This window comes from Gopherus evgoodei, chromosome 2 (assembly GCF_007399415.2).
Source record: "Gopherus evgoodei ecotype Sinaloan lineage chromosome 2, rGopEvg1_v1.p, whole genome shotgun sequence".
Taxonomy (NCBI): Eukaryota; Metazoa; Chordata; order Testudines; family Testudinidae; genus Gopherus; species Gopherus evgoodei.
Window position 1 is genome coordinate 14,159,268 of NC_044323.1, and position 27,686 is coordinate 14,186,953.

Genomic DNA, 27,686 nt, shown 5'->3' on the forward strand with positions numbered 1-27,686 from the left:
TACTGATACAAAAAAAGCCTAAATGATTCAAAACTGGGGGAAAAAAACAAAGTTCTATTACAAAGGGCCAAAAGACATTGCCTAATTGGATTTATTAATGGACTAAAAGTGAAAAAAATATACAGTGATCAATACTGTAAAACATATATATAACATCTAGTGTATTTGTGTAAAAGCTCTCTTCTTGGCGAGTCAAATTTGTAGCTGGTATATCGCTATTGGCACCAACAGAGCTACACCAGGATGGATTTAGGCCAATATGCTTCCTCTTCATGCAATCATAGATTATTAGAATCATAGATTATTAGGGTTGGAAGGGACCTGAGAGGTCATCTAGTCCAACCCCCTACTCAAAGCAGGACCAATCCCCAGACAGACTTTTGCCCCAGAACCCTAAATGGCCCCCTCAGGGATTAAGTTTACAACCCTGGATTCAGCAGGTTAATGCTCAAACCACTGAGCTACCCTCCAAATCTTGACAAAGGCCTTAATTTAGTATGTTGTTCTTTGGTAGAACATAAACAAGTATGCTAATCTATGGCGTACCTCAGGTACTTAGAAAACATTTCAAAACATAAAAGCCTCTCCATATCAAGAGCTGAGTAGCTATTCTTTAAGGTGTTTAAAAAAAAAAAAAAAAGTAACAATGCCTCAAGGTGACACACTGAAGTATTTTAGGTCCCAAATGTATCTTACTTTTAATAGCTGCAAAACATACATTTAAATCGTTCCTCATTTCCCACAGTGTAGTTAATTTTTTTTAATCAACCAAGCGAGGGTGTTCTCCTGCTTATTGATAGCGAGTCATGTCTTATGAGACTGGGTCTTAAAAAAGAAAAATTTTAAATTGGAATAAGTAACATTTCCTAGTGTAATCTACAACTTCAAAAATATAAGTTGTTTAGTCCTCCAGTGTAACTTGACAGGGTCTTTAAAAGCCTACATGACCTGAAGTTAAATCTACAGAAATGAAGAATAGAGGTCTATTATATTAACATTATTTTGAGAGATGTATTTCCAAATGCAATATACAAGATCCATGGAAAGAGATCAAGTGAACTGCAGGAAATTGTACAAGACGAGAAAATAACAAGCCTTTCTAATCAGCAGCAAAATAACTACTGCATAATAATTATTTTTATTATTGGAATTAGAACGATCTCCCATTATGTTAATGGAAGACAAGGAAATGGAAGACAAAATGTAACTTAAATAATACATGATCTTCATTCTAGTAAAGACTGGCACTGTAATGTCTTACTTCATTCTCTCATCCTTTTCACACAAAAATTTAATAAATTTTATATCCTCAGGACTGAATATTTACTCTAGGTACTTAAATGTCCAGAGGAGCAACAAAATTAGAAGGGCACCATATGTGTAAGTTAGAGCTGGTTAGAATGCTATATGTTATCTGTGAAAAAATTCAAATGAAACAAAATATTTCCAATTTTGTTCAAAGTTTTTCACAACTTTTTTTGGTTTTTTGACTAAACCAAAAAATTTCCATTTCAAAAACTGAAAAAGTTGTTTTTCCTACCTATCTTCTCTCTCTGAAAATAGTTTTCAAAAATCAAATTATTTTAAATTTTTCCTTGAAATACAAATGGAAAATTTCAACCAAAATGAAAATTTTCTTTTCATTTGAAAAGTCATTTTTTACACACACACAAAAAATGCCAAAGAGTTTTGACCAGCTTTAGTTTAAGTACAGCATTTCAGGGTTGATTCTCCAAAGTGCTGAGGTGCTTTGTGAGGGACTAAGCTCCCTCAACTCCCAATAAAGTCAATGGGTTGCACTTCCTGACTATCCATAACCTGCACTAAAGATCACGGGAGTGACAGGTGCTCAGAATCTTTCAGGATTTGGCCCATTGGGAAAGATGATGTAGACCTGCAAAAATTATTACTGAAGCTTACTGAAACTTAAAGGTAACCTGCAAAGAAAAAAGTAATTGGGCTAGTCACCTTTTTGCCAGTGTTATGATGCAAAAGGCCTGTTTTGTTCATATTTATTTATTTTTGTTGGTTTTTCCTCTTTAAATTAGCAGTTAAGACCCTGTCTTGGCTCACTTTGATGACTGAAAAAATACCAAGACAATATCATCACAAGAAAGTGATGACATCAAGCAATTGAAAAGGGAAGGGATTTTTTACTTAGATTGTTTAAAACCCTTTTATTTGTTTGCTTTAGTTAACACCAATTTAACAACATCAGCTAATAAAACATTTGAGAGAAAGGATGTTTTTGTTATAAATTTGTCCACCAATTAAGATGAGAAAGCTCATATACACGTTATGAGACCCAGTCCAAACGACGGAAGAATAGAAATATCAGGAATGTCAAGTCTAAGGCAACAAAAAGCAAAATTATAACTTTGACAGACATTTCAGACATCCTTTATACATCATAAAGCAGAAAAATAAAGTGCACAAATCCATTTTTGCAAAAACCTTTGAGGGATTCTGTAAGAAAGTGGAGGTTAGAAAGAGAGAGTGAGTGTGAGAGTGAGAGTTTTTGTGTGTGTGTGTGTGTGCGCATGCATGCACATGCATGTATGCACGTGTGGACAAAGGGCTGACAGAATTAAGATGAACTCTAAAATGGGAATAATTAATTCAGGGCAGAGCCACAAGTTCAAATATGCTCATCATCAGAGCAGTAAGACTTGAACATGTGGGAAACATCTTGCCTCTCTTCTACTCATGATGGGGAGACAAAGGGAACTCCCATGCTAGACTGTCCCCACTAAAAAAGAAGAGACACAACACTTACCATCACAATAATCGATGGGTGCATAAGCACTAAGAAAAAGGGATGCTGCAAAGCTACTAACCACAGAGATTCTCTGAAACAAAAAGATAACATGAGATAGTAACTCCCGTCAACATTCATGCCAAAGCAACTGCAGTTTGAGAAAATGAAAGAAACAAAATATTAATAAAATCTCAACAATGGGTACTGTCTGCCAGAAAAAGAAGTACTACAAGAATTATCCAGTAAAAATTTCCTGCCTGGGCTTATAGAAGACATTCATATAAAAAGGAACCTTATAATAAAAGCTTTTAATAGCTTTTAGCTCTGAAACATATAAAATATACACAATATATTAGCGTATTCTGCCTTAGCATGAATTACTGCACATTATGCATGAAATCTGCATACAAAAAACAGAGAGGCAGAAAAATCAAAGCATGGACGACAGCACAGAAACCATACCGACACCATCCATCAGTGAATCCAAAGGGAAACCAAAGTTAAACAAGGAATAGATCTTACAAACTTCTGCTGCCTCTTCCAATAAATTCTTCCATCACCCCAACATGGGCTCTTGTCTTCCTGAGTTCATCAATTTCTTCTTAAGTCAGGCAACATAGACCATCCCTGCAGTTAGCCCTCTGACAGCCATCAGCTATGCATGGCAACGCTACCTGCTACTATGCCACAAAATAACTGCTCAGAGATAGACTGTAGATGGAATCATAAGGATGGTAGGCTTTCATGACCCGCTCTCTCTTTTTGAGGCTCTACCCAAGGACATATCTAACATGGCTGAGGAACACAGGCCCTGCCCTTCCTAGTGCTCCAATGGATGCTAACTGCCTGAAAGAGAATGAGGAGTGTTGGGTTAAAGGTTGGTTCTGGCTCAACTCTCTAAATCAGCCAGCAAAACAGGCTGGCACAGTGGAGGGAACGCACTGCATCCTCTATAAAGTGGTGAGCTGCCAAGCTAGTGTGTGCTGCCTGAGGATCCTCAAGAAGAATTCTTGCCAAGACAGAATTCCTCCTGGGGGGTCCAGTTGTAATATGGCACTACCACATTCCTTTCAGCACAACTGAGGAAGCCAAAGTCACAATCTAGTCCTCAGCCTCTAGACCCACTCTGATCAAGGGCTCAGATTGCAAGGATCCAAGTTTAATTCACTTCTGTATTTGGTCTTAAATTTGTGACCAGAATATATAGTCTGTCTTCCATCCATTCCACACTAGAATAAGGGGTGTCACAATGACATTCATGCAAATACACACAGAACAATATCAAAAAAAATATTTCTTTATAAAGCATATAGTGAACCTGTGAAACTTACTGCTGAAGGAAGTCAACTGGTCCATATTGGTAATGGATTTTAAAAACCCTGGAAATTTTATCAAGTGCAGTAATAAATGCCAAACCAGGAGTCTCAGACAGATCTCATGCTTCAGAGTGTATGACCTTCCCTCACGTACAACACCTCCTACATGATTACAGGGGTTTATCACCTAGCTCTGAAGCATGGAATATCAATCACTGCTTGAGGCAGAACATCAGATTTTCACCCTTGAGCAGTTAAAATAATATTGTGATTGTTGAGTTCTGAAATGTCAACAAAAAGGGAAACTTTTGTTTGAAATGCATAATTTATTTTCAGAGGGGTAGCTGTGTTAGTCTGGATCTGTAAAAGCATCCAACAAAGTGGGTATTCACCCACTAAAGCTCATGCTCCAATATGTCTGTTAGTCTATAAGGTGCCACAGGACTCTTTGCTGTAATTTATTTTATAATTCTAGAGATCAAAATAACTTTCAAAGGCCAATTTGTTAAAAAGGGCTCAACTCAACCTCCAGTTTTTCCTGGGTAACACTGCCTGGCATCTGTTTTGCATCAGCAAACATTGCACTGATGCATGCAAATAGCTGTTCTGCAGATATATCAACTGTGCATAATCACTTGTTTGTGTGAACGAATGTGGGAATACCCACACAAACTGGTGCAAATGCAAATTTTGTGCAGGCAGAATTAAGGCCTACTTTTTAAAAACTTCAATTCAAAATGTTGTGATCCAGAAGTATTCACAATGTTAAATGCATCATTCTAAAAGGATCTGATATTTAATTTTCATCTGCCAAATAACTGACAATTAAAAAAACCAGACACTTTATAAAAGCATTAGCTATTTTGCATTATGAAAACTAATTCAATAAACAAAATGTACTTCTTTTTAGCAAAAACTTTTTTATATTTCCTTAAAAAAATTACAAAGATTTTCAACTGTGATTTCCAGTAAGTGGATTGAAGTTAAGCCAACCTCAGTTTGTGCGTAGACCTCAGGATTCTGGCTGTAAATCTTTGCTATCTGGTTTCCTGTAAAACGCTGAGAAAGAAATGCAAATGCTTAGGAATGCAAACACTAAATGGAGTCAATAATCATTAACTCTGTGTAATGAGTTCAGTACATTCCACTTTGGATATTTAATTTGCCTGATGCATGATGAAAGTCAGTGCACCGCAGGCAATCTGCACTAAACAAGCTATAATGCATAGTCTCATTATGAGAATTTTGCTCACCTTTTGGAAAAAGGCTGTGAAAAAGCATTACTATCCATAATTTATGTTTCAGAAATGACAATTCAATGGAATGAATCATACTGATTACATACAGAGGAACCCAATAAAATGCAAACATTGGCCTCCAAAGCCTTAAAAAGTTCCCAACTTATACAACTCTGTATGGGTGGGGTAAATGGGGGACAGGGTGTTTCAAGCCAGAAATAAGTAACGGCTAAGGAATAATTATTTCTCATATATGTATTAAATCATATAAAAGAAAAATGCTTAAGATATTGAACTTGTTTTAAGTTAATTCATTGCCTGTTATAAGTTAAAAAGAAACATTTTTGCACTGTTTAAAGTTTCATTTCAACTCGAATGAGCATACACTCTGCACAACAATGAATCAAATAGGAGCATATTTTGATAAACTTACCATCACTAACAAACTGACAACTAGGTGCTATTTACATATGACACTTGTCTAAAACAGTGGTGCGCAAACTGGGGGGGCACGCAAGAGGTTCTCTGGGGGGGGCGCGAAGAACCTGGAATCCTGCAGGTCCCAGAGGACCCACTGCCATATTAGCAGGAGTGGGATAAAAACAGAGTGGGTATTGGGGGCAGGACAGGACCGGGAATAAAAAAAGATAGTCCTCCCACACCACAAACAACATGAATGCCCCAGCCAGCAGCCACAACTCTCCAGCCGCCCAGCTCTAAACGCAGCGACGCTGCCAGCAGCAGTGCAGAAGTAAGGGATTACTTCGGATTACAAGTGATGAATGGGGGAGACATAAATTCCGTGAATAGTAATGGGGAGCACGACTGGAAAAGTTTGCGCACCACTGGTCTAAAAGACTCCTCTCACTCCATGACATATTGTCACAACTGTGGTAGGAGGAGATGCCTGATCTGAAGCCCCACTGCAATAAAAAGGGTGGGGTGATGGGGCATTCTCTGTTATAGTCGTGGACCTTTGGAACTCACTTATGCCCCAGGTCCACAAAAAGTCTGTTAGCCTCCATGGATCGCTGAAAGGTCCATTTTTATTCCCTTACCTATGAAAGATGGGTGTTGGACTGGATAGTGGTGTTGCTGGGCTCTGGATGTCTTGTTTGGAGACGTTTATTAATTTAACTAAAATTAAATTTAGAAATACTCTGTAATATATTTTATTACCGTGGGCATCTGCATGAAAGCAAAAATTGAAATTAATCTGCTCCAGCATCTTTTTCCTCATTTAAACTCAGAGACAGGTCCTCAGCTTGTGAAAATTAGCATAGCTCCACCAGTTGAGGATCTGACCCACAGAATTACAGAAGTAACTTACAGTAATAATTCATCCACTCTTTCTGCCAATGCAAGTTTGCTTCATACAATGCACTTTGTAGTGCTCTGACTAGTCTAATTTTACAACTCCCAAGCAATAGAAAATCACCCATTCCTTTGTGAGGCTATTCCAAAGCCCCATACATTTCACTGCCAGACAGTTTTTGTCAATATTCAGACTAAACTTACCTTTTCATAAATTTCAGCCCCATACTGATATCACACTTAGTGGCTTTGAACAGAATTATTTTCTAAGTTTGCAATGAGGTACCAGTGACCCTATAAGAACTTTCATTCTTTCCTCCTTCAGTTCTCACCTCGCACGCTCGTGAACCAGTGATATTAGCTAGGTGCTGTGCCCCTCCAACAGCTTTCTCAAGAGATAAGCACTGGGTAGTAGTACTGGAATCCATCCAAACAGGGCTATCACTGACAGAAAAACAAGCCTGGGGAAAAATATAAATCATCATAAAGATTATCACTCCAGGAAGGACTTTCACACTAAAGACCAAATCCTGAAAACGTATTTCTGCCTGTATTAGGCCCAAATACAATAGAACATAAGAACGGACTTAGTGGGTTACACCAAGTGTAATTCTACGCCTTTTTCATGATTTGTCCAGATTATACGCCTTTTTCATGACAGCATGACAGGCGAAGTATTGTCTGATGGAGCCACATCTGCCCCCTTCAACATCACAAACGGCATGAAACAAGGATGTGTTCTCGCTCGTCTTATTTAACCTGTTCTTTGCATGCGTCCTCAACCATGCAATGAAAGATCTGGATCAAGGTATATATTTGAAGTATATATTTGAAATACCGGCACGATGGTTCACTTTTTGACCTCCATCGCCTGAATGCAAAGACTAAGACAGTGCAGAAACTCCTTCTTGAGGCACTCTTTGCCGACGACTGTGCCCTCATGGCTCACACTGAAAATGATCTTCAGTACATTGTCAACAAGTTTGACGAGGCCTCGCAACTCTTCGGACTAACTATCAGCCTCGGAAAGACAGAAGTTCTCCATCAACCTGTACCTGGATCAAATGCTTCTGTCCGAAATAGCTCCATTGATGGCACTCAGCTTAAAGTAGTGGAGAACTTTACATACCTGGGTAGTGTCATATCCAGTGATCCATCACTGGATAATGAGATCAACATACAAATATCCAAAGCAAGCCAGGCACTTAGCTATCTGCGTGTCAAAGTTTTAAACCACCACAACATCTGGATGTCAACAAAACTGCTTGTGTACACAGCTGCTGTTCTTTCATCTCTTTTGTACAGGTGTGAAACATGGACACTATATAGGTATCACATCAAGCAGCTCAATGCATTCCACATGCGTTGCCTCTGCAACACCATGAAGATCTGCTGGCAAGACAAAGTGCCCAATCTTGAGGTCCTCGAGAGAGCCCAGATGACAAGCATCAAAATGATGATCATGAAGTCACAGCTACGTTGGACCGGTCATGCCAGCTGCATGGATGCCAAAAGAATCCTCCGCCAGCTTCTCTATGGTGGGCTCTCCCAGGGCATCCGGCATATAGGTTGTCCATGAAAACATTACAAGGACACCATCAAAGCCAATCTGCAGTATAGCAGCATCAAACCCAGGGACCCTGAGGACACCGCCAGCGACAGAACACAGTGGCGTGCAACAGTCAGAAATACCTGCATTGCCTTTGAGGAAGACCGCTGCTGGCGTCTACAAGAGGCACGCGAACGACACCACAGAGCACCAGCAGCGCACAACCCACTGACTGCGAACTTCCCATACACCTTCTGCAGCCAAATGTGCACCTCTAGAATTGGCTTGTACGGAGAGCACACCATGAGACCAACAATAGATGATTTGCTCAGATTTGTCATCATCGGATCGATGGACTACCAAGAATTCTAGCCCAGTATCCTGTCTTCTGACAGTGGCCAATGCCAGATGCTTCAAAGGGAATGTACAGATCAGGGCAATTATCAAATGATCCATCCCGAGGCTGTCATCCAGTACTAGCATTTGGCAGTTAGAGGCTCAGAGCATGTTAGAGGACACTAAGAACATGCACATGGAAATAACACATTGTTGCACTGGAGATCCCTCACGTCAGACTCTACACTCATGTACAATCCATATAAGTCAGCATGCTGGAGAGACAGCCAGTGGATTTGCAAACAGTGTGAAAACCCCAGGCCAAACCTCACGTTGGAGAGAAGAAGCATGCTGTAGCTACCACTCTTTTATGTATCTTGCAGTAGCTAGCCATGGGCCAGCTATGCAGGTTACCAGGCCCTGAAGCAGATGCTGGGGCTAAGGATTCCATTCCTGAGCTCTGCTTTACTTCAGCACAGTTCTCTCATAGCATAGTCCTTTTGTTCCAGTTTTCAGGATTTATCCCTATGGATAACTACTGTTGTTCTTATTGGGGCTGTACTGACATTGTTGCCTCCAATGACTAGGTATGGTCTTCTGGGAATTCTTCATGTGACACTCAGAACACCACTATGCAGTATTTTAACCCAGTCCCCAGAAGTTCTTCACAAGTTCATTGCAGACAATATTTTCATTTGGGAATCCGGATATACAGATTTAAGATTTGAATAGACCAGCTGTACAGATGTCTTTTTCAAATGTTTAAAAGTTCTTTCTGATCTCAAGGTGAGAAAGGCTGGTTTCAGGATGTAATTTGAATGTAGAGGACTTCAATAGACAAACAGAACTCTACTTTGCTTATATCTTTAAAGGAGAAGGCTTTTCAAATCTATGTCCACAAACCACAAAACAACCCCAAGCAGTCACCCTGTGCACAGGAACTCCTAGGACCATAGTTTGAACTTTCAGAGATAAGTCTATCCTGTTTCACATAAGTTTTCTTGCTAATAAAATTTTGTGAGTTGACTGGGAAATCAGATCTAAACATATTATCCATAATGGCAAAGATGTTTAAAAAATATTAAGCTTTATAAAACAACAAACAGACCACTTGTCGCACATTCTGGTGCTCACTGGGCCCTGCATGTTTTAACAAAATCACATGCTGTCATGCCAGGGGAAGATGAAATACTGAACTCCCTGGGATAAAGAGAAAAAAATGTATACTGCAGTGGCTTCTAACAGAGACAGGTAAAGGGAATATTTTGGAAGGAAAAAGAAACTATTCAGTGTCAGAAAAACGAGCGTGTGTGCTCACTCTCCATTCAAAGCTCTTCATTGCATATATTACCTTTAGTAATTGATGTAAAGGAAGATCAGGTGATAAATTATTTAAAATTTGGCTGGCTCCTTCTTTCCAATACACGCTTCCATGTTGCTGTAGAGGATATAAATTTTTAAATTAAAGATGGCCCCCAGGATGTCAAATACATATTCCGATCTAGATTTCAAACATTAAATGGAGGAGAACCATGTCCAAAGTGGGACACAGATTTATTGATTAATTAATTCATTAAACAGTTCACCTTTTCTGGAGACATCCAGGCCAGTAAGATCATTTAATTACAGTTCAAGAATTAGCAATGTATGTACCCAATCATCAGATACGGGAGTTTATCTGGCAAATAATGTAGACTATTAACTAAAGCAGCATCGAGCGGGCACTACTATAATATTGCTCATTGCAGCTATTGCCTTACCCAAGAATTCTACCATAGAACGGCATCTGTATAGTGCAGTCAGGGCTCCACTGAGTGACTTTCTGTCAGTTGGGCTCGACACACAGGGTTAAACTCTTTGTCTACTGATTAAAGCAGGGAAGTGGGAATCAGAATGCCTGGGTTCTTTAATCATATTCAAGGTACTTTGTCTACCACTAATTCACTGTGTAACCCAGAGTAAGTCCCTTGGGCACCACTAATTTGGGGTATTCAACTTGAAACATACAGTCCCTGATTCTCTGAGCCTCCAAAACTTTAACTGAAGTCAATGAAATGGCAAGAGCTCAGCACCTCTGATTAACCAGTCCTAGGAGTTTGAAGCTGAGCAACTGAAAACGGAGACATCAAAAATTAGTGGACACTTTTAATAATGCCTGCCTTAATCTCTCTGCACTTCACTTTACACAACTGCAAAATGGGTCTAAGACTTGCCTACCTCACAGGCATGGTGTGAGGCTTAACTGTTGAATGAATGTCTAAGTGCTTTGACATCTTCAGAAGAAAGGCACTATGCAATATAGACTAAATTAGAGAAGCCCTACACAAGTGCCTAAGCGAGAGGCAACATTTACACACAAGGCAGCCATCATTTGGTTTCCATTATTCCTGAGGATGCTTGGCGCACCAACCAGCAAAAGAAGAGCTCTGATGAGAGGGATGCTTGCTACACTTTGAATAGATTTTGCATGTTCAGCTCTTCACTATGTACATTCCCCTCTCTTTACGTGCCTGCGAAACAATCTTGCAGACACAGCTGCTCAAACTCTGCCTCCATCTCCAAGCATGGCTCAAGTTTGCAAAACCTTAATAGAGCCCCATAAGTGTGAGGAATTTAAACATGAAACCATCGAGTTATACACACAGCTAGTCTATGTAACCATACTGTTATCTTTGTCCTCTCTGTCCTATTCTCTTCTTCCAGTTGTATACTGGTTGCATCTTGTATTAAATTAGCTTTTAAGTTCTTCAGGCAGAATCTGTCTCTTATTATGTATTTGTACGGTGTCTGGTACAATGAAACTTTGATCTTAATTGAGGCTTTTAGATGCTATTGTAATACTACTAAATAATAAGTATCATTATTCGTTAATACTCTGTTGAGGACATACAATATGACTGATTTTTCCCTTTAAAAACTAACCTGTCCAGCCCCAGAAAAAGCTCTCACATGAGAGAAGTTAAATCCAGAAGACTTCATCTTCTCCAAGATCATATCCAGAGCCTACAAGAAGAAACAGAATCAAGACTGATTGTAATGAGCTACCAAATTATGCACACTCACAGTCCTCAGAATTGTAAGTATCTGTCATCACTGATAAGGGTTCAGTAATAGATAATGAAAAATTAGCTAATGACTAGGGATTTGTTGAGAAATTGAATAAATTACTTTATTAAGCAGGAGCCCATTTTAAAAAAGGGGACTACAGAAAAAAATTCTTCAAACAGGTTGAATCACAAAGGACAAATCATTAGATCTTGGCTCTTTTTTTGGTCTTCCTCAGGTTCCAATATATTAAAGAGACATTGTTGAGGTTGACAGGTGCAAAATGGAACAATTTATTTTGTTCTTACATTTGGAAAACCCATGGAATTCTTTGTGGGGCAAGGTACAATCTTGGAAGATGCTGAGCATCCTCAACTCCCACTGATTTCAATGGGAGCTATGGACATTCAGCACCTCTGAAATTCAGATGATTTATTCAGATGGCTAAATATGGATTTAAATGCATAACCTTTAGACACTCAAGTCTGAAATTTTTGCTCTTGCCATGAGATTTTTCAAAGGACACTCTGAAGTAATTTAGGACCAAAAATTAATCTACCTTTACACAATCATTGCTATGACCTAGATTTTGCCACCCTTACTCACGACTTTACTAGACAAGATGCCTTACTAGGACTACTTACATAGTAAGATTCTACTCAATGTGAATACACGGTACAGAATCTGGACCTACATGAGTAATTTTCTCTGGATCGTGAATATATGTTTTTAGAGTACAAAAGGAAATCATCAGTATTTTAAGCTAAATATTTTCTACCATTATCATAAAGGGCCTGCACTACAAAGTTTTATGATCAGCTGCTGCAGAACCAGCCAGCCAGCAGAGGGAAATAAAAACTGGCTAATAAATCTTATTCTCAAGGATGAAATTAACTCTGATGTTGCACAAAAAAAAAAGTAAACAAAGCAAAGTCAAACTGGCTCCTTTTCCATATGAAACAAAGACAGCAAACAAAGAATGTTTTCCTAATTAAAAAAGAAAGAACATGGGCCAAATTCTATCCAGCAGATGCAATATTCTGCAATATTCAGCTGGGCTGAAATGGGTTCAAAATCAGTTATGAAAGAACTATTTTTCATGCATCTAGTATTAAAAACAATGGAGAGTGAAGAAAAAAAGCATAACCATTTAAGAACTCCAGCTTCACTTGTTCATGATGTGAAAATTTCCATTTCAAAGAGATAGATCTGCGTGCAAAAGAAATAGAAAACAAGCAAACGAAACACCTTAGCTTGAATGGAAATCTTAATTGCTGCTCACAATTATAATCCCGAGTTAAGAAGATGAATCATATAATAACACAAATATACTCAGGCAACCAAAATTAAAACATGTTCTTACCTTGACCCACATTAACACAGGTGAAGTCACTGTCAGCTTATCACTGTGGACATGGATGCCGCAATGAGTCCTGCAGAAAGACAATATTCTTGAGGTGGGAGGATGACCTGTCTTTTTTTCACATTTGGTCATTTTAACCCCTCCAAGCAGTTTTTTCACATAATAATTTATGATCAAAGAGCACACAGTACTATTTAGTACACAGCACGGATAAAAACAAAGTTAGAAAACTCAGCCTGCTCTCTGGAACTAACATTTTGATATTTTGACTAGTCACAGGGAAAAAAAATAAAAAAGTCCCTGATCCTGCAGTGAGATCTCTCTGTACTCTGAAGTCACTGAGGCTCTGCATTGGTGGAAGGGTCCACCTGCACAGATCTCATGCAGCAGTAAACTCTTGGTGTTTTATATTCATGCTGGTGTCCTACAAGGCAATTTGACACTAAAAGCCAAATACCCACACAAAGACTATCCAAAGTGAGCCCTTGCCTATACTACAAATTACTTCAATACATCTTACATTGCTCAGCAGTGTGAATAATCCACGCCCCGGAGTGACAAAAGTTATACTGACCTAAGTGCCAGTGTAGACAGTGCTATATTGGTAGGAGAGCTTCTCCCACTGACATAGCTACCGCCTCTTGTGGAGCAGGAGTTATTAAACCGACAGGAGAGCTCTCTCCTGTAGGCTTAGAGCATTTTCACTGAAGCACTACAGTGGCATAGCTGCATCGGTGCAGCTGCACCACCATAAAGGATGTAGTGTAGATAAAGCCTTAGTGTGCAAAATGTGCATGTGCATGATACTTTATGTCAGAGTTCAGGGCAACTGCACCTGTATCTCCCCTTGGTGGTTCAGTGAAGGCACCAACTCTCAGACTTCCAGCTCCCCAGTTGTTGCCTCTCTTGGATGGAGACATCCATCTCTCTCCCTTCTGACCTACAGTTCCCTGCCTTCACTGCATATTTCCCAGCCTAAATATTCTGCCTAAACAAACCTGCTTGCTTTCTCTTTAGAGACTGGTAAGAGTGATTGCTACAGATATAAGTGCCACACACAGTTTTCTAAGCAGGCCTACTTTATTCTTAAGGTACAAAGCATTATAGAGAAAACATATTAAAAACAATAAAAGATTTGGGAGGAGGGATAGCTCAGTGGTTTGAGCATTGGCCTGCTAAACCCAAGTTTGTGAGTTCAACCCTTGAAGGGGCCACTTAAGGATCTGGGGCAAAAATCAGCACTTGGTCCTGCTAGTGAAGGCAGGGGGCTGGATTCAATGACCTTTAAAGGTCCCTTCCAGCTCTAGTAGATAGAACTATCTCCTATTATTATTATTTATCTACACACACGCTAATTAGCCTACCAGAGTACATCCCAACTCTAACATGGGTTCTGGCAGGATAAGTCCTTCAACACCCACTCCCACCCTAAGGGAGTCCTTTTGGTTACAAGTTCATCATAGCTTCAGCTGAGAACAAGAACACTCATACAATGTTTAGCTCCCTTTTAGTTCAGGGGTCTCTGAACTGGAGTTTCCAGAAGCGGGTAATTAGTACACAATGGGTCTCTCCTTCCAGGGCATATCTTCAAAACGATGGCTTCAGAGGGTGAATTTGCATTCCCGTCACCCCAAGCAATTTCCTAGGGAATCCACGTTTTGTTCCAAAAAGACTTTCTGAAGTTCCTAATATCTTTCAGATATAGCATTGCATTAATCTTGTCTTCCTGATAAAGAAGTCCCATACAATCTCACAATAGTACATAAAAATTTGCATTCTAATACAATGTACCCCAAAGCTATTAACATTAATTCAATAAGGTTTAACTTAATTCAATAGAATTCATTCAAGATATTATAGGATATTGTCAGTCTGCCACACTGTACACCTACTGCAGCTGCTTGTGATTATTAAGCTTACTCATATAAATTGATTAAGTGCATATGCAAACAGCTAATCCAGCACCTAAATCCTGTTCTTAAATAAAGGACATGGAGTTTTTGATGCACCAATTAAACCTAGTCTGTCAGTCATAACACCTTCTAAACTTCCTAATGTTTACTATCAATGGTTTCACATCACAGCATGGGTGAAATCCACTTCTTGCCATATAAAATTTGCTCAAGCAGGTTTTGTGCAAAAAGTCTGCAACTTGCAGGATGGAATGTATAAACTCCAGCCCACAGACTGGAGTAACACGCACTGCCCTCCTACATCCCCTGAGAACAATTTTGATCAATGGATCTGCTCCAGCATATTCCCAAAGGTCCCTTCCAAACCTTATTTGGTGTTGGCATAGCATCCCCTTTCCTAACACAAAGGCAATATTTCCAACTCTCAGTTTTCAAAAATCATGAGCCATCCCCAAAAAACTCATGAGATTGACTTAAAAATCAGGAGCTTTTTAAAAAATGATAAATTAGGGGGTACTTGGTATTTGCTTTTTGGTTTCTGGTCTTTTAGAATGCACTCACTACATGTTTTCAAGTTTTTTGCCACAACCATGAAAGCTAAAATCTTTCTTTCTTAAATGAAAGCTGAGATTCTCCTGCAATCAGAGGATTCCAGGAGCTGAGGCTTTAAGAAAAGCATTAAACATCACAAGAGTTTACATCATCTTTGCAGTGTTGCCAAATATCACACATTGAGACAAGCTAGAAATTCTGTTCATGACTCTACACTCAGTAGATCCATGGAGTGTAACTGGGGTGAAGGCCCTTCAAAGGTACACCTCATTGGACTGAACATCACACTAACTCAGGGGTAGGCAACCAATGGCACATGTGCCAAAGGCGGCATGCGAGCTGATTTTCATTGGCACTCACACTGCCTGGGTTCTGGCCACCGGTCCAGGGGGCTCTGCATTTTAATTTAATTTTAAATTAAGCTTCTTAAACATTTAAAAAACCTTATTTACTTTACATACAATGATAGTTTATTTATATACTATAGACTTATAGAAAAAGAGCTTCTAAAAATTTTAAAATGTATTACTGGCACGCAAAACCTTAAATTGGAGTGAATAAATGAAGACTCGGCACACCACTTCCGAAAGATTGCCGACCCCTCCACTAACTGAATAAAAATCAAAAACATACCCAAATTCCGGAAGGTCTTTGTCAAAATGAATGTTATCTTCATAGATAACTCTCAGCTGCTCATCAATGGCAATAACTTTAAGCTGAAAGAAATCAAAAGTGCACAAAAATGTAGGCCTACATTTTCAAAAGGAGGATGATTTGTAAAGACTGGGTTCTCAGCAATTTCTGAAAACCAAGCCCTTCGGGGTGTCTCAAGTTGGGCACACAAAATTACTATAAGCACTAGCGAGGCACAGCAGCTGGATAGTCTAAGAATCAGGAAGGCACTGCTGCATCAGTAATATCTGGTTCACATTTAGAAGTTTATCTTAGCAACTGTATAAATGAGAAACTTTTTTAAAATGACAGCTTAAATTATGCAGAAGTGAACAGCTTAGGCCCCACATGCATAAGAAAGGGCTCTCCGCTCACTGATGAGAAGAATTTTTTTTCTGGACAATTGTCATTTGTATAATACCAGCAAGGTTCAGAAACGGCCAGTGTGCGTCCATGCACCATATCAGCACTCTTCTGAAGTGCTATCTTGCTCTCCAGAATCTCAGATTTCACTTAAAAACAAAAATGTAAGGCCTTGTCTGCACTACAAAGTTAAGTCAATGTAAGGCACCCCAGCAAGAGGCACAGCATTTAGGTTAACATAGTTAGGGTCATGCATTGTCAGTGCAGACACTGTGTTGCTTATATCAACTTAAGTCAGTGGTCCCCAACCTTTTTGTGGCCAGTAGCACATTTATATTTTCAGAAGAGTGTGGCGGGCGCCAACAATTTTTCCAGGCTTATTTTGTATTTGTACATTAAATATTACATAATATATGAATCCAGAGAGAAGACGCAAGGACAGAGAACACCAGAGCCCGAAGCCCCGGAGTTCTCTGTCCCTAGCAGGCACGGGGCTGCAGCTTCTCTCCCCTGCTGGGCACTAGGTGGGTTATGCGCCTGCCTGGGACCAAGAACACCGGCCCCTGCAGCCTACAGCCCCAGAGTTCTCTGTCCCAGGCAGGCACGGGGCTGCGGCTTCTCTTCGGCTTAAGCGGTGGCCCCGCACCTGCCTGGGACCAAGAACACTGGCACCCGCAGCCTGCAGCCCTGGAGTTCTCTGTCCCCAGAAGGCGCAGGGCCGCAGCTTCTTTCCAGCTTCTCTCCTGCAGCCCCGGAGTTCTCTGTCCCTGGCAGACATGGGGCCACAGCTTCTCTCCTCGCTGGACACTAGGCAGGCCCTGCACCTGCTGGGAACAGAGAACACTGCAACCGCAGCCTGAGTTCTCTGTTCCTGGCAGGCGCGGGGCCATGGCTTCTCCTCCCTGCTAGGCACTAGGCGGGCACACATAAATGCCCCGGTGGGCACCATGGCACCCGCGGGCACCGCGTTGGGGACCACTGACTTAAGTGGCCTCCAGGAGGTGTCCCACCGTGACCACTCAGGTCACTGTTTTCAACTCTGCTGCCCTGCAGCCAGGTACACAACTACGCACCCCTCCTCTTTTAAAGACCTGGGAAGTTTTGAAATTGCTCTTCCTGTTTACTCAGGGTGAAGAGCTAACATAGCTACTGCCCAGTGGACTGTGCTGACTCCATGCAGCAAACATGCTTCTGCCTGGAGTATGCTGGAGGTGGTGGATCTCCAGGGTCTGTGAGGAGAGGAGGCTGTGCAGTTACAGCTCTGCTCCAACTACAGGAGCTTTGACATCTATGCCAGATCGCTCGAGGCATGAAGGAGAAGAACTACAATAAGGATATGCAGCAGTGCCAAAGAGCTGAAGCATGCATACCAGAAGGCAAGGGAGGCAAACAGTCATTCTGGTGTGGAGCTGCAGACATGCCACTTCTACAAGGAACTGAATGTCATCCTCAGTGGCAAACCCTCCTCCACAACCAAGCTCCACAAGGCAGCCCTCCCAAGGTACCGTTGCCAAAGGATTGCAGATTACCTCCAGGAAAGTTTCCTAGAGATCTTTGTGGAGGATTCATGGGACATCCCAATGTGCATAAACAAACAGTTCTGCAGGGCCCGCTCTGCCTAGCTGTACAGAGGAATGAGAAGCAGATAGCAACTGTACTTGTATTGATTATTTCACTACCTCTTCCAGCTTGACTAAAAAAGTAGTACATGAAGATATGTGTCCATGCAATATTGAAGCAAAATGAGTACTTACCAGAGGTTCCCTCTCCTGCATCAGACTCACCATAGCTGGAGTGCTGAGAGTGGCTAGACTGCTCAGGAGTCAAAAAGAAGTCCTGGCTTGCCATGCTATTGGATCTGTCACCTGTCCCCCATCCTTCTCCTCCTCCATTTCCTCCTCCAGCACATCATCCTTGGGGTTCACTCTGGTGGCCTCTGACTCCAGCCCCCAAAGTATCCACGGGAGCTTGGTTGTGGAGGAGGGTTTGCCACTGAGGATGGCATGCAGGCTCCCCAGACTGCTTAGTGCTAAGGAAGAGAAAGTTCTCTGCCATCACCTACTGCTGCCTACACATATCAAAGGCAGAAGCTTAATTTTCTGCATGGGGAAACTATCTGTAGCCTGGATTCTAACAGAAATAAGAGAAACAAATAATGGGGGGAACACAAGGAACCACTACCATGGTGGAGGGGTACCTGAGGGGGACACAACCTCTGTCACGAGGGAGGAAGTGGTGGGAGTAATAGAAGGGCATAGAAAGGTGACACACGGAGAGTTTGGGGGACAGAGAGAATGGAGGAATAGAAGGAGCCTCTAGTGTATGCAATGAGCTCAGCCTACAGAAGCGGAAGTGCACAACTTTCAAGTGTGTATGCATGTTGCTGTACATATTAAATAAAGCACAGGAGACATAAAACACCTGTGACCAGACAGAAATTTAACTAGTAGTTTCTACCTCATCTTCCCTTTATTTCCCTCTCTTCAGTTTGAAGGGGGACAGAATAATATAGAATCAGTGGGCCAAATTTGGACATTAGTACTATTGACCTTTGATTTGTAATTCCAGGAACTCAGTGAGCCAAGAACTCAGTCAGGATTTCTACTGTCGTGCAGTAGAGATCAGTAGTTTCTATTTAGTTACTGTTACTACATATTGGTGACAATATTTTGCTTATTATCAAAAATATATTGCTAACAACAAAGCAAGAAAAATACAGATGAGAAAACCACTGAAGCACCGGGTTTCATAGGCGCCTAGCCTGGAAGCATTGGATACAAGAGCCAAAGTCATCTACCAAAAGCATTGCAAAAAAGGTGGACATCAAGCCAAACTTTGTGCCTGCCCCACGCCCAGCCCCCATGGCCCAAATCAAAATCCTGTCTCCAAACCCCCCCAAACCTTGCAGCAGTTCAGCTATGAACTCTGCACTTTGCCCAAGCACGTGGTCTGTGTCACCCCCTCCTCACCTGCCTCCACCCACATCTCTTATCCTACTACTATTACAGCAGCGGGGGCTTTTTCCACTCGCCAGCAGGGCCCACCTCCTAGCCCAGTGGGCGACCACGTTAGTCAGACTGTTGAGGCTGAAGCCCCATGCGATGCCAAAGACCCCACCCCCACCGGCTCATAGATGGGCCCCATCTACAGCATGGCCCCTGCTCCTGGACTAACCCCCCTCCCCACACGCAGAGGGCCGGGGAGAGGGGGTATTACACTGACTGGGGACTCCCCCAGGCTCTGCCAGCCGCCCCGGCGCCCTCCCGAGCGGCTGCTCCGTGCGGTGACTGGGAATGGGGCGGAAACCGGGGGCTGGGCTCAGCCTCTTCCTCTCACTACCGAAGTGGGTTGTGCACACCCGCAGCTCCTCCCTGTTCAGCCGCCGGGGCTCGGGCCTGGTTGCTCCCCGCGGGGGAGCGGAGCCGCCAACCGCCCGTGTACCTGCTGCGTGCTGAAGTCCCATCCCAAGTAGCAGGGCGCTGCGGAGGCGGCCATGGTGCAGCAGCACCGGGCTGCGCGCTGGAGGGCGGCCCCTAGCTGCGCGCGGGCTGCCCCGCCGCCAGGCGAAGAGGCCGCGCTAATCGGCAGCCAACCTCCCTCGGCCCGGCCCGGCCCGGCCCGGCCCGGCCCCTCAGCTGGGGAACTGCCCGAACCCCCCAGGCAGAGCCCGGCCCCTCACAGGCGCGGGGCGGAACCGTCCTAACGGCCGCTTAGCGTGTGACACTGAGCGGGGGAGGGACCTGCCCTAACGACCCCTCCACATTTGGACCTGCCTCAATGACCCCTCAGCCTGTGACACTGCGGGAGGGGGGGGAGAACCTGCCTCAATGACCCCTCAGTGTGTGTCACTGCGGGCGGGAGGGACCTGCCCTAACGACCCCTCAGCATTTGGCACTGACGGGGGGGGGGGGGAGAACCTGCCTCAATGACCCCCTCAGTGTGTGTCACGGGGGGGGGGGGCCGGGAGGGACCTGCCCTAACGACCCCTCAGCATTTGGCACTGACGGGTGGGGGGGGGGAGAACCTGCCTCAATGACCCCTCAGTGTGTGTCACGGAGGGGGGCGGGAGGGACCTGCCCTAACGACCCCTCAGCATTTGGCACTGACGGGGGGGGGGGAGAACCTGCCTCAATGACCCCTCAGTGTGTGTCACTGGGGGGGGGGGCCGGGAGGGACCTGCCCTAAGGACCCCTCAGCATTTGGCACTGACGGGGGGGAGAACCTGCCTCAATGACCCCTCAGTGTGTTTCACTGCGGGGGGGGGGCCGGGAGGGACCTGCCCTAACGACCCCTCAGCATTTGGCACTGACGGGGGGGAGAACCTGCCTCAATGACCCCTCAGTGTGTGACACTGGGGGGCGGGGGGAACTGCCCTCATGGATGGTCAGCATGTGTGACACTGACGGGGGGAACTGCCCTAACAGCCCCTCAGCATGTGACATTGACGGGGGAGACTTGCCTCAATGACCCCTCAGTGTGTGACGGGGCGGGGGCTGCACTAATGCACCCTCAGCGTGTGACACTGATGGGGGGGGCTGCCTTAGGTGTCTAGTGGGCTTTACAAAGCACCTAACCTTTGAGGCACTTTTGAAAATCCTACTACGTGCCTAAATACTTTTGAAAATCTGGCCTTTAGTCCGTCTCAGTGCCCCATCTTTACAAACGGGGATAACAGCCCTGCTTTACTTCAGAGGGGCTGTGAAGAAAAATAGGTTAGACCCTGTGAGATGCTCAGAATTAAAATTTTATTAGAAAATGTTTAAAAATAAATGATACAGAGCATTGAAAATTCAATTAATAGTCATCGGGGGTACCATACAGAGTATAGGGGGATGTTAGGATTTTGACATTGGATAGCGCATAACACATACAGCCTGCAGCATCCCCAATGCGGGGGTTTAAGGTGGATGAATCAAGGTACAGTCAGCAAGCAGTGAGGGTACATCGTTCATACAGGAATTACAGGTAATCATAGGTATAAATAAGTGGGCTGAGTAATGAGGATAGGATGACCCTCATATGGTGGAGTTCAGTTCGGTTCAGTGGGTTCAGGGGATAAGGTCCAACAGAGGAAGTCTTCAGGTCTCTTCCTCATTGTGGGTGCGCAAAGTCACGCCGGCTCACTCTCGGTATCGGCGGTGGCCAGTGATGTGCTCTGTATAAATGTCCTGTGTCCAAGACTATTAGACGTTGCATGAGCCACGCGTAGTGATGGCCTACCCCGCAGGTCCTCAGTACATGCTCGTCACAGGGGTCCCAGGCGCCCAGGGCCCCGACGATCAGAGCATCAGTGTATAACTCATGGAAGTCCGGGGTCCTATTCTCGAATGGGATTGTCATGTCGACAAGGATGATCTTTTTCCGATACTCGTCCGTGACGATGATGTCTGGGCGCAGCGGGCTGTCGGTGCCGGGGACAGTGCGGTTGACGGCGATCTCTCCCAGATGTGGGTTGATGGCCTTCGCTAGGCGGTCCCGGACGGCGTTGTGGCGGAGCTGCCTACTACAGCCTGGTAAGTACCACAGGTAGAGAGTGGGAACGTTTCTGTACCACTGCTATCCCTTCCTTTGGTTTTGGCCCCTTCTTTTCACCTACACCCCCAAGTCTCCCCCTCTTCTGAATGTAACCTTGGCTCTGAGGGCTTGGCTGTATTTTTTCCTAAGTCCCCTGTGTTATCTCTAAAACAATGCCTCCTGCTAAACTCCGCCCGAGGAATTCCACATGGCACGTGGGAGCTCGCACTTCTCCTGTATGAAATTCAGGGGGGACTCCAGTCCCCTGCAAATGGCACCCCTGCCCTCTCTCCGTCTACATCACCCCACTCATAATTGTTGTCCTTGGTCAATGAAGACAAAGAGTTCAGAGGTAGAGTCATGTGAGTTCACCTGGGGGGGTGGGCAGGATGTTGTAAGGCATCTTGCTGCTCCTCTATTTGGCTGCTCGCTCCACCAGCCATTTGGCAGCTTGCTTTGTTTGCTCCGTTTGCTGCCCTGCCTGTTACCTCTAAAATCAGACTCAAGGTTCCCCCCACAACAGCCTGCCTATATCAGTAATTTGTCTGGTTTTGGTAGATGAAAGGGGGTGGCTCGCCCTAGAGGAATTGGCAGGATTTCACAAAGGAGTTTCCCTCCAACCTATGGAAAACTCCCCAGAACAGATTAATTATGTTTACCCCGGGAGGACATGGATACAACCCTCCGCTCAAAGGACTGACAGGCAGAAATTCTTTGAAAACAAAAATAACTTTTATTTAACACATGTCCTAATACAGTAAATCTATTCTAAAGTATATATTTAGAACAAAAAATAAGTTCTTACAGTTTATAAGACACATATAAGATAACAAACTACTGGCAGATACATGTTAAAGTATTTAACATTATGATATTATTTTCAGTGGTTACATATATATTTTCAGTGGTTACATTCTATATGCAGTGGCCAGTCAGACATAGAATGCTGGCAACAAGTTACTTATTTGAAATATTTAAAAACATAATAACAAACATACACAGACATCCAACTTTATTATCTCAAACACACCCATTCATTCAATTCATTATCAAAATCACTGTGCTTACTTTTCCCATAGTCTTCTTTTCCTCTGAAAAGGTCGTTCTGTTTTGTTTATATTCTGCTGCCCATTGTTCTGTTCCTTTCTTCTTTAGTGATTTTGCTCTTTTAGATGTTTTCTTCTCTCCTGCTTCCGCTCCCTCTCACTCCAGCATTTTTCACTCGCACCAGGACTGACTAAAGTGGTAGTGGGCAACCTGTGTCTGCCAATCCACTGGCAGGCCACGAGACAGTGTTTACACTGACAGTCCACAAGCACTACCACCCACAGCTCCTAGTGGCCACAATTCACTGTTCCCAGCCAATGGGAGCTGCAGGAAACAGTGGCCAGCACCTCTGCAGCCCGCACCGCTTCCCTCAGCTACCATTGGCCAGGAATGGTGAACCATGGCCACTGGGAGCTGCGGGCAGCTGTGCCTGCAGATGGTCAATGTAAACACTATCTTGCAGACCACCAGTGGATTACCTTGATGGGCTGCATGCAGCCCATAGTCTGCAGGCTGCCCACCACTGGACTAAAGCCAGTCAGCTCTCTGCCTTATATACAGATTTTGGCATATTCTGATTATTTTTATAATCCTGAGCATTCCCACCAATCAGGTTTAAGCCCTCTGTCGATCAAAGTTGGATCTGATTGAAGACCTGTGCCTTAGGAGTAGGGTGACCAGATGTTCTGATTTTATAGAGACAGTCCTGATTTTTGGGTCTTTTTGGGTCTTATAGGCTCCTGTTACCCCCGACTCCCATCCCGGTTTTTCACATTTGCTTATGGTCACCCTACTTAGGAGCCTGACTGAACACCTAAATAAAAATAAATTAATTAATGGAGATATCCTATCTCCTAGAACTGGAAGGGACCTTGAAGGGTCATGGAGTCTAGCCCCCTGTCTTCATTAGCAGGACCAAGTACTAATTTTTGCCCCTTTAAGGACTGAACTTACAACCCTGGGTTTAGCAGAGGCATGCTCAAACCACTGAGCTATCCCTCCCCCCTTAACCTGTGTTATGCTTCACTGACACCTCCCTTCAGGGTTTTGGAATGACCTCATTTCACCTCAGCCTGCTTACTATTGGCCAAATCTCTCCCAGACCTCCATTTTGGATTTCTCTGACTCCATTTGCCACCACCATCTTGTTATTGGTAGCCATAAGCATCTAAAATCATCTATATTAATAATTAACCCCTATAATTATATACTATCAATATCTAAGTATACCCTCACACTATGATTCACTGTCACCACTCTATTTTTTTATTATTTTAAACAAGTTTAATTTCAATCTCTCCCTGGTTCAGCTAGTGGTGGCAGTGAAGCACTCTTATTCCTTGCACAGACCAGAGCAGTTGAAAAATCTCTTGTACTATGCCATCCACTCACCACTCCACTGCTGTCTGCTCAAGGATGTCTTGAGGTCCCACCACTTAACACAGCTGTTAGTGGAGGAGCCTAACAGCTAGCACAGGCTGAGAAGTCTCTTTAATTAGAGATACTGTCCCATGGCAGGTCTAATGCTTAGACTTAATTGTCAGTGATTTTAGCTCTATTGATCTGCACCAAACCACTCTCAATTGAGTCTTAATAAGCTCTTTCATTGCACGCTGGAGAGAGGGAGGATCAAATGATGTTTAGGACCCTTAGGCAGAGCCCACATCACCAGGTAAAAACATCTATCCCAACCCTCTCTCATCTCCCTTGGCCTTTGGCACGCCTGCCCTCAGCCTAGGGAGTGCAATTCAGTTGAGAGTGAGTCCCTCATGACCAGGCATGACAAACACCATTCTGCTGCCCATTATTCACACAAGGGTAACACTTTATTACCCCTGCCCCCCAATAACAGTGACTTGCAATCCAACACCAGTCAAAAGTGATCATTTGGGCAAAGCAGCTCCATCATGTTGTGCAACTAGACATGTCTTATGCATATGGGGTCGGTTCCTGAAGTCTTCTCCTCCAGCTCATCACTAGATGTCAGGGGAGAGTTCATTCAGACCCTGCTTACATTCTTTTGACAACAAGGTCAGGATAAAAGGTAATGGAATGAAGCTGCTGTAGGGAGTATTAACGGTTATATGGACCAGATTCACCAGTACTGAAACAGGAGATTCATGCAGCCTTGTTCTACCAAGCCCTGTTGAGTGAGAGGGGAATTTGCCCTAAAGGACAGTTCACAATGTTACTGCTGCTGCTCTGGGGTGGTGAAGCCTTTAGTTTATATCTAGGGCTCCACTGAAGCTTCACCAGAGAAGGCTACCAAAGGTCAAGGGCTTTGCTGAATTAGGGCATCTCCTAGCTACCGTGAACACAAATGCTTTCCAGAAAGCAATGCCCCATTGTTGGAGTACACGAGCTGTCAGTGCATTCCCTTGGCAAAGTCTTCTTTTTGTATCAGGGGTAACCATGTTAGTCTGGATCTGTAAAAGCAGGAAAGAGTCCAGTGGCACCTTATAGACTAACAGACGTATTGGAGCATGAGCTTTCGTGGGTGAATGCATGCATCCGACGAAGTGGGTATTCACCCACGAAAGCTCATGCTCCAATACGTCTGTTAGTCTATAAGGTGCCACAGGATTCTTTGCTGCTTTTCTTTTTGCGGGCCTTTTGCTAGGGCTTATGCTGGCAACCTCATAAACCATGCAATCCCTGAATTTGATCCTATAAAGGTAGTTAAGTAATGGAGCAAGCAAGCATGGAAAGTGGTGGAGTTGTCATCAGTGAAAATATTCACAGTTACACTTGACTTCCATCTGTTAGGGATAATTTAGAAATGATAAATTAATTATTTTCCCCATCAGTAAACATCCTTCTTTTAAAGGACTTTGAGATCTACTAATGAAAAGATTCATCCACTATTTGAGTGCAAACTAGTCAGCCTAAACATGCTGAACTCAGATTATATTGCACATTTCCTACTTGCAATCTCCAATATCACAGAAATAGGATTGGCTCTTATTTGGTTCTCTGCCTCACTTCAGACTCTGAAGATCCAATTCTGATTTCACACCAGTTTTACCCCAAAGCAGTAACTTCACTGACTTTGTAAAAGTTACTTCTGACTTATATGGGTCAAGTGAAAAGGGAATCAGACAAATTCCGTTTTAAAAAAGAAGTATCAGTGGTCCAAGCTCAAATGCTGTACTTCTATATTAGAGAGACAAAGTGGGTGAGGTAATATCTTTTATTGGACCAGCTTCTGTTGGTGAAAGAGAAGCTTTCAAGCTTACACAGAGCTTGTCTCTTTCACTTACAGAGGTTGGTCCTACATGGTTACAACAACACTGCAAATATACTTCTGTATCATCAGAGCATCCTAAACCTGCCAAAAAATGAATGCAGTTGCTTTTTTCCCCACAGATATAATCATGATTTGTTTTTAAGATCCATACTTAACAACTTCACCTCTCCATGGAAAAGTGAGTTGCATCATGGCTCTATTTTCTGTAACACTTTTGCATGTATTTTTGTCATCTTCTATTTCAGTAATGCTTCCCTATACCAGATAATCTGTCCTGCTTTGAAGATAACACCAATGCCACTCACAATTAATTAGCCAAGATATGGTGCTGCTTGTGTGCTGTCACCTCTGCCTTTTTGACCATATAGTAAGCATTATATACTGCCATTAATGGGCATACATTTTTCACTATTTTAGGGCCTAATCCTGCAGGGTGTTTGCTGTCTCCTGTGATGTGCTGAACACACCCACCATCCACTGGAGAATAAATGGGTTAGAATGATCCTCCACTGGTGTAAATCAGTGTAGCTACATTGACTTCAGCCTTGCTGTGTCAGTGTAAATCAGTGTAGCTACATTGACTTCAGTTTTTACACTAACTGAGGATTTGGCTTAATGGCAGATGAGGGCATTCAGAACCTCACAGAATTGAGCCCTAATTGAGAGTCTGAAAGTTAGTATAGTTGTCCATTTCCAAAGAAAAAATGTAATGGGTCTTTTACTTGTTCTCTGCAAAAAGGTACTAAATGTACTTGGCTGGATCAGATAAATTCTTTGCTACTTGCCAAATGGCCAGCAGTCATGTGCAGCGCTGCTAATTAAGTAGGAGATGTTTACAATGTTATGCTCTGAGTAACACAATACTAATATTATGTCACTTAAAAATCTCAATTTAAGCAGAAGATCTACCTACTGGAAATTTTTTCAAAGAATGAGTCTATGAAGGTTATTCACTTTCTGTCTAGTGTATGTAACAGTTAATGTTTAACCAAACACTGATATGTGAAGCATTGTCCAAAGTACCATAGTAACATATATTAAGGAAGAGCTGCAGAATTGCCTTTAAAAAAAATAAAAATAAATAAAAATGGGACTACATTTAAATATATGTGCACCTTTCCTCAATCATCATTATAATCATCATGGCAAATCCCAAAAAGACATATCATCCTTGCAGACTGAGCATCACCATGATCAATGTCTAGCTAGGTCATTAAGGTAGTCTGGCCAGATATTCAGTGTGTGTCAATCATTGATGATACTTTTACACCACAAAAGCTTTTTGTGACACTGTAATTGCTGGCCTTGTAATAGCAGTCCGTGGTAAATATACTTCATAGACTATTGGTTTTTCATCCTCATAATATGTCCGTATCAAAAAGCTGCCAAAACCAAACTAGTGCTGATGACCACACTGTTGTTGAGTAACCCAGCTGAAGTCAATAGAACAAAAAGAGTG

General features: G+C 42.9%; 1 protein-coding gene across 16 annotated transcripts in view; it reads right to left on the reverse strand.

Moving 5' to 3' along the window:
- The window catches only part of XYLB (xylulokinase), a 200,056-nt gene that overhangs the window by 137,292 nt on the left and 35,078 nt on the right, over positions 1–27,686 (reverse strand). For 6 of the 16 annotated variants that reach the window (XM_030550016.1, XM_030550021.1, XM_030550029.1 and 3 more), the window contains exons 1-8: positions 19,861–19,950; positions 16,018–16,100; positions 12,920–12,989; positions 11,434–11,514; positions 9,863–9,949; positions 6,959–7,087; positions 5,068–5,133; positions 2,777–2,849 (exon numbers count right to left, since the gene is read on the reverse strand). In XM_030550016.1, the coding sequence (XP_030405876.1) occupies positions 2,777–2,849; positions 5,068–5,133; positions 6,959–7,087; positions 9,863–9,949; positions 11,434–11,514; positions 12,920–12,989; positions 16,018–16,100; positions 19,861–19,914 (643 nt within the window). In that variant the 5' untranslated portion in view covers positions 19,915–19,950. The other 10 variants (XM_030550019.1, XM_030550018.1, XM_030550032.1 and 7 more) reach the window with 10 other exon arrangements.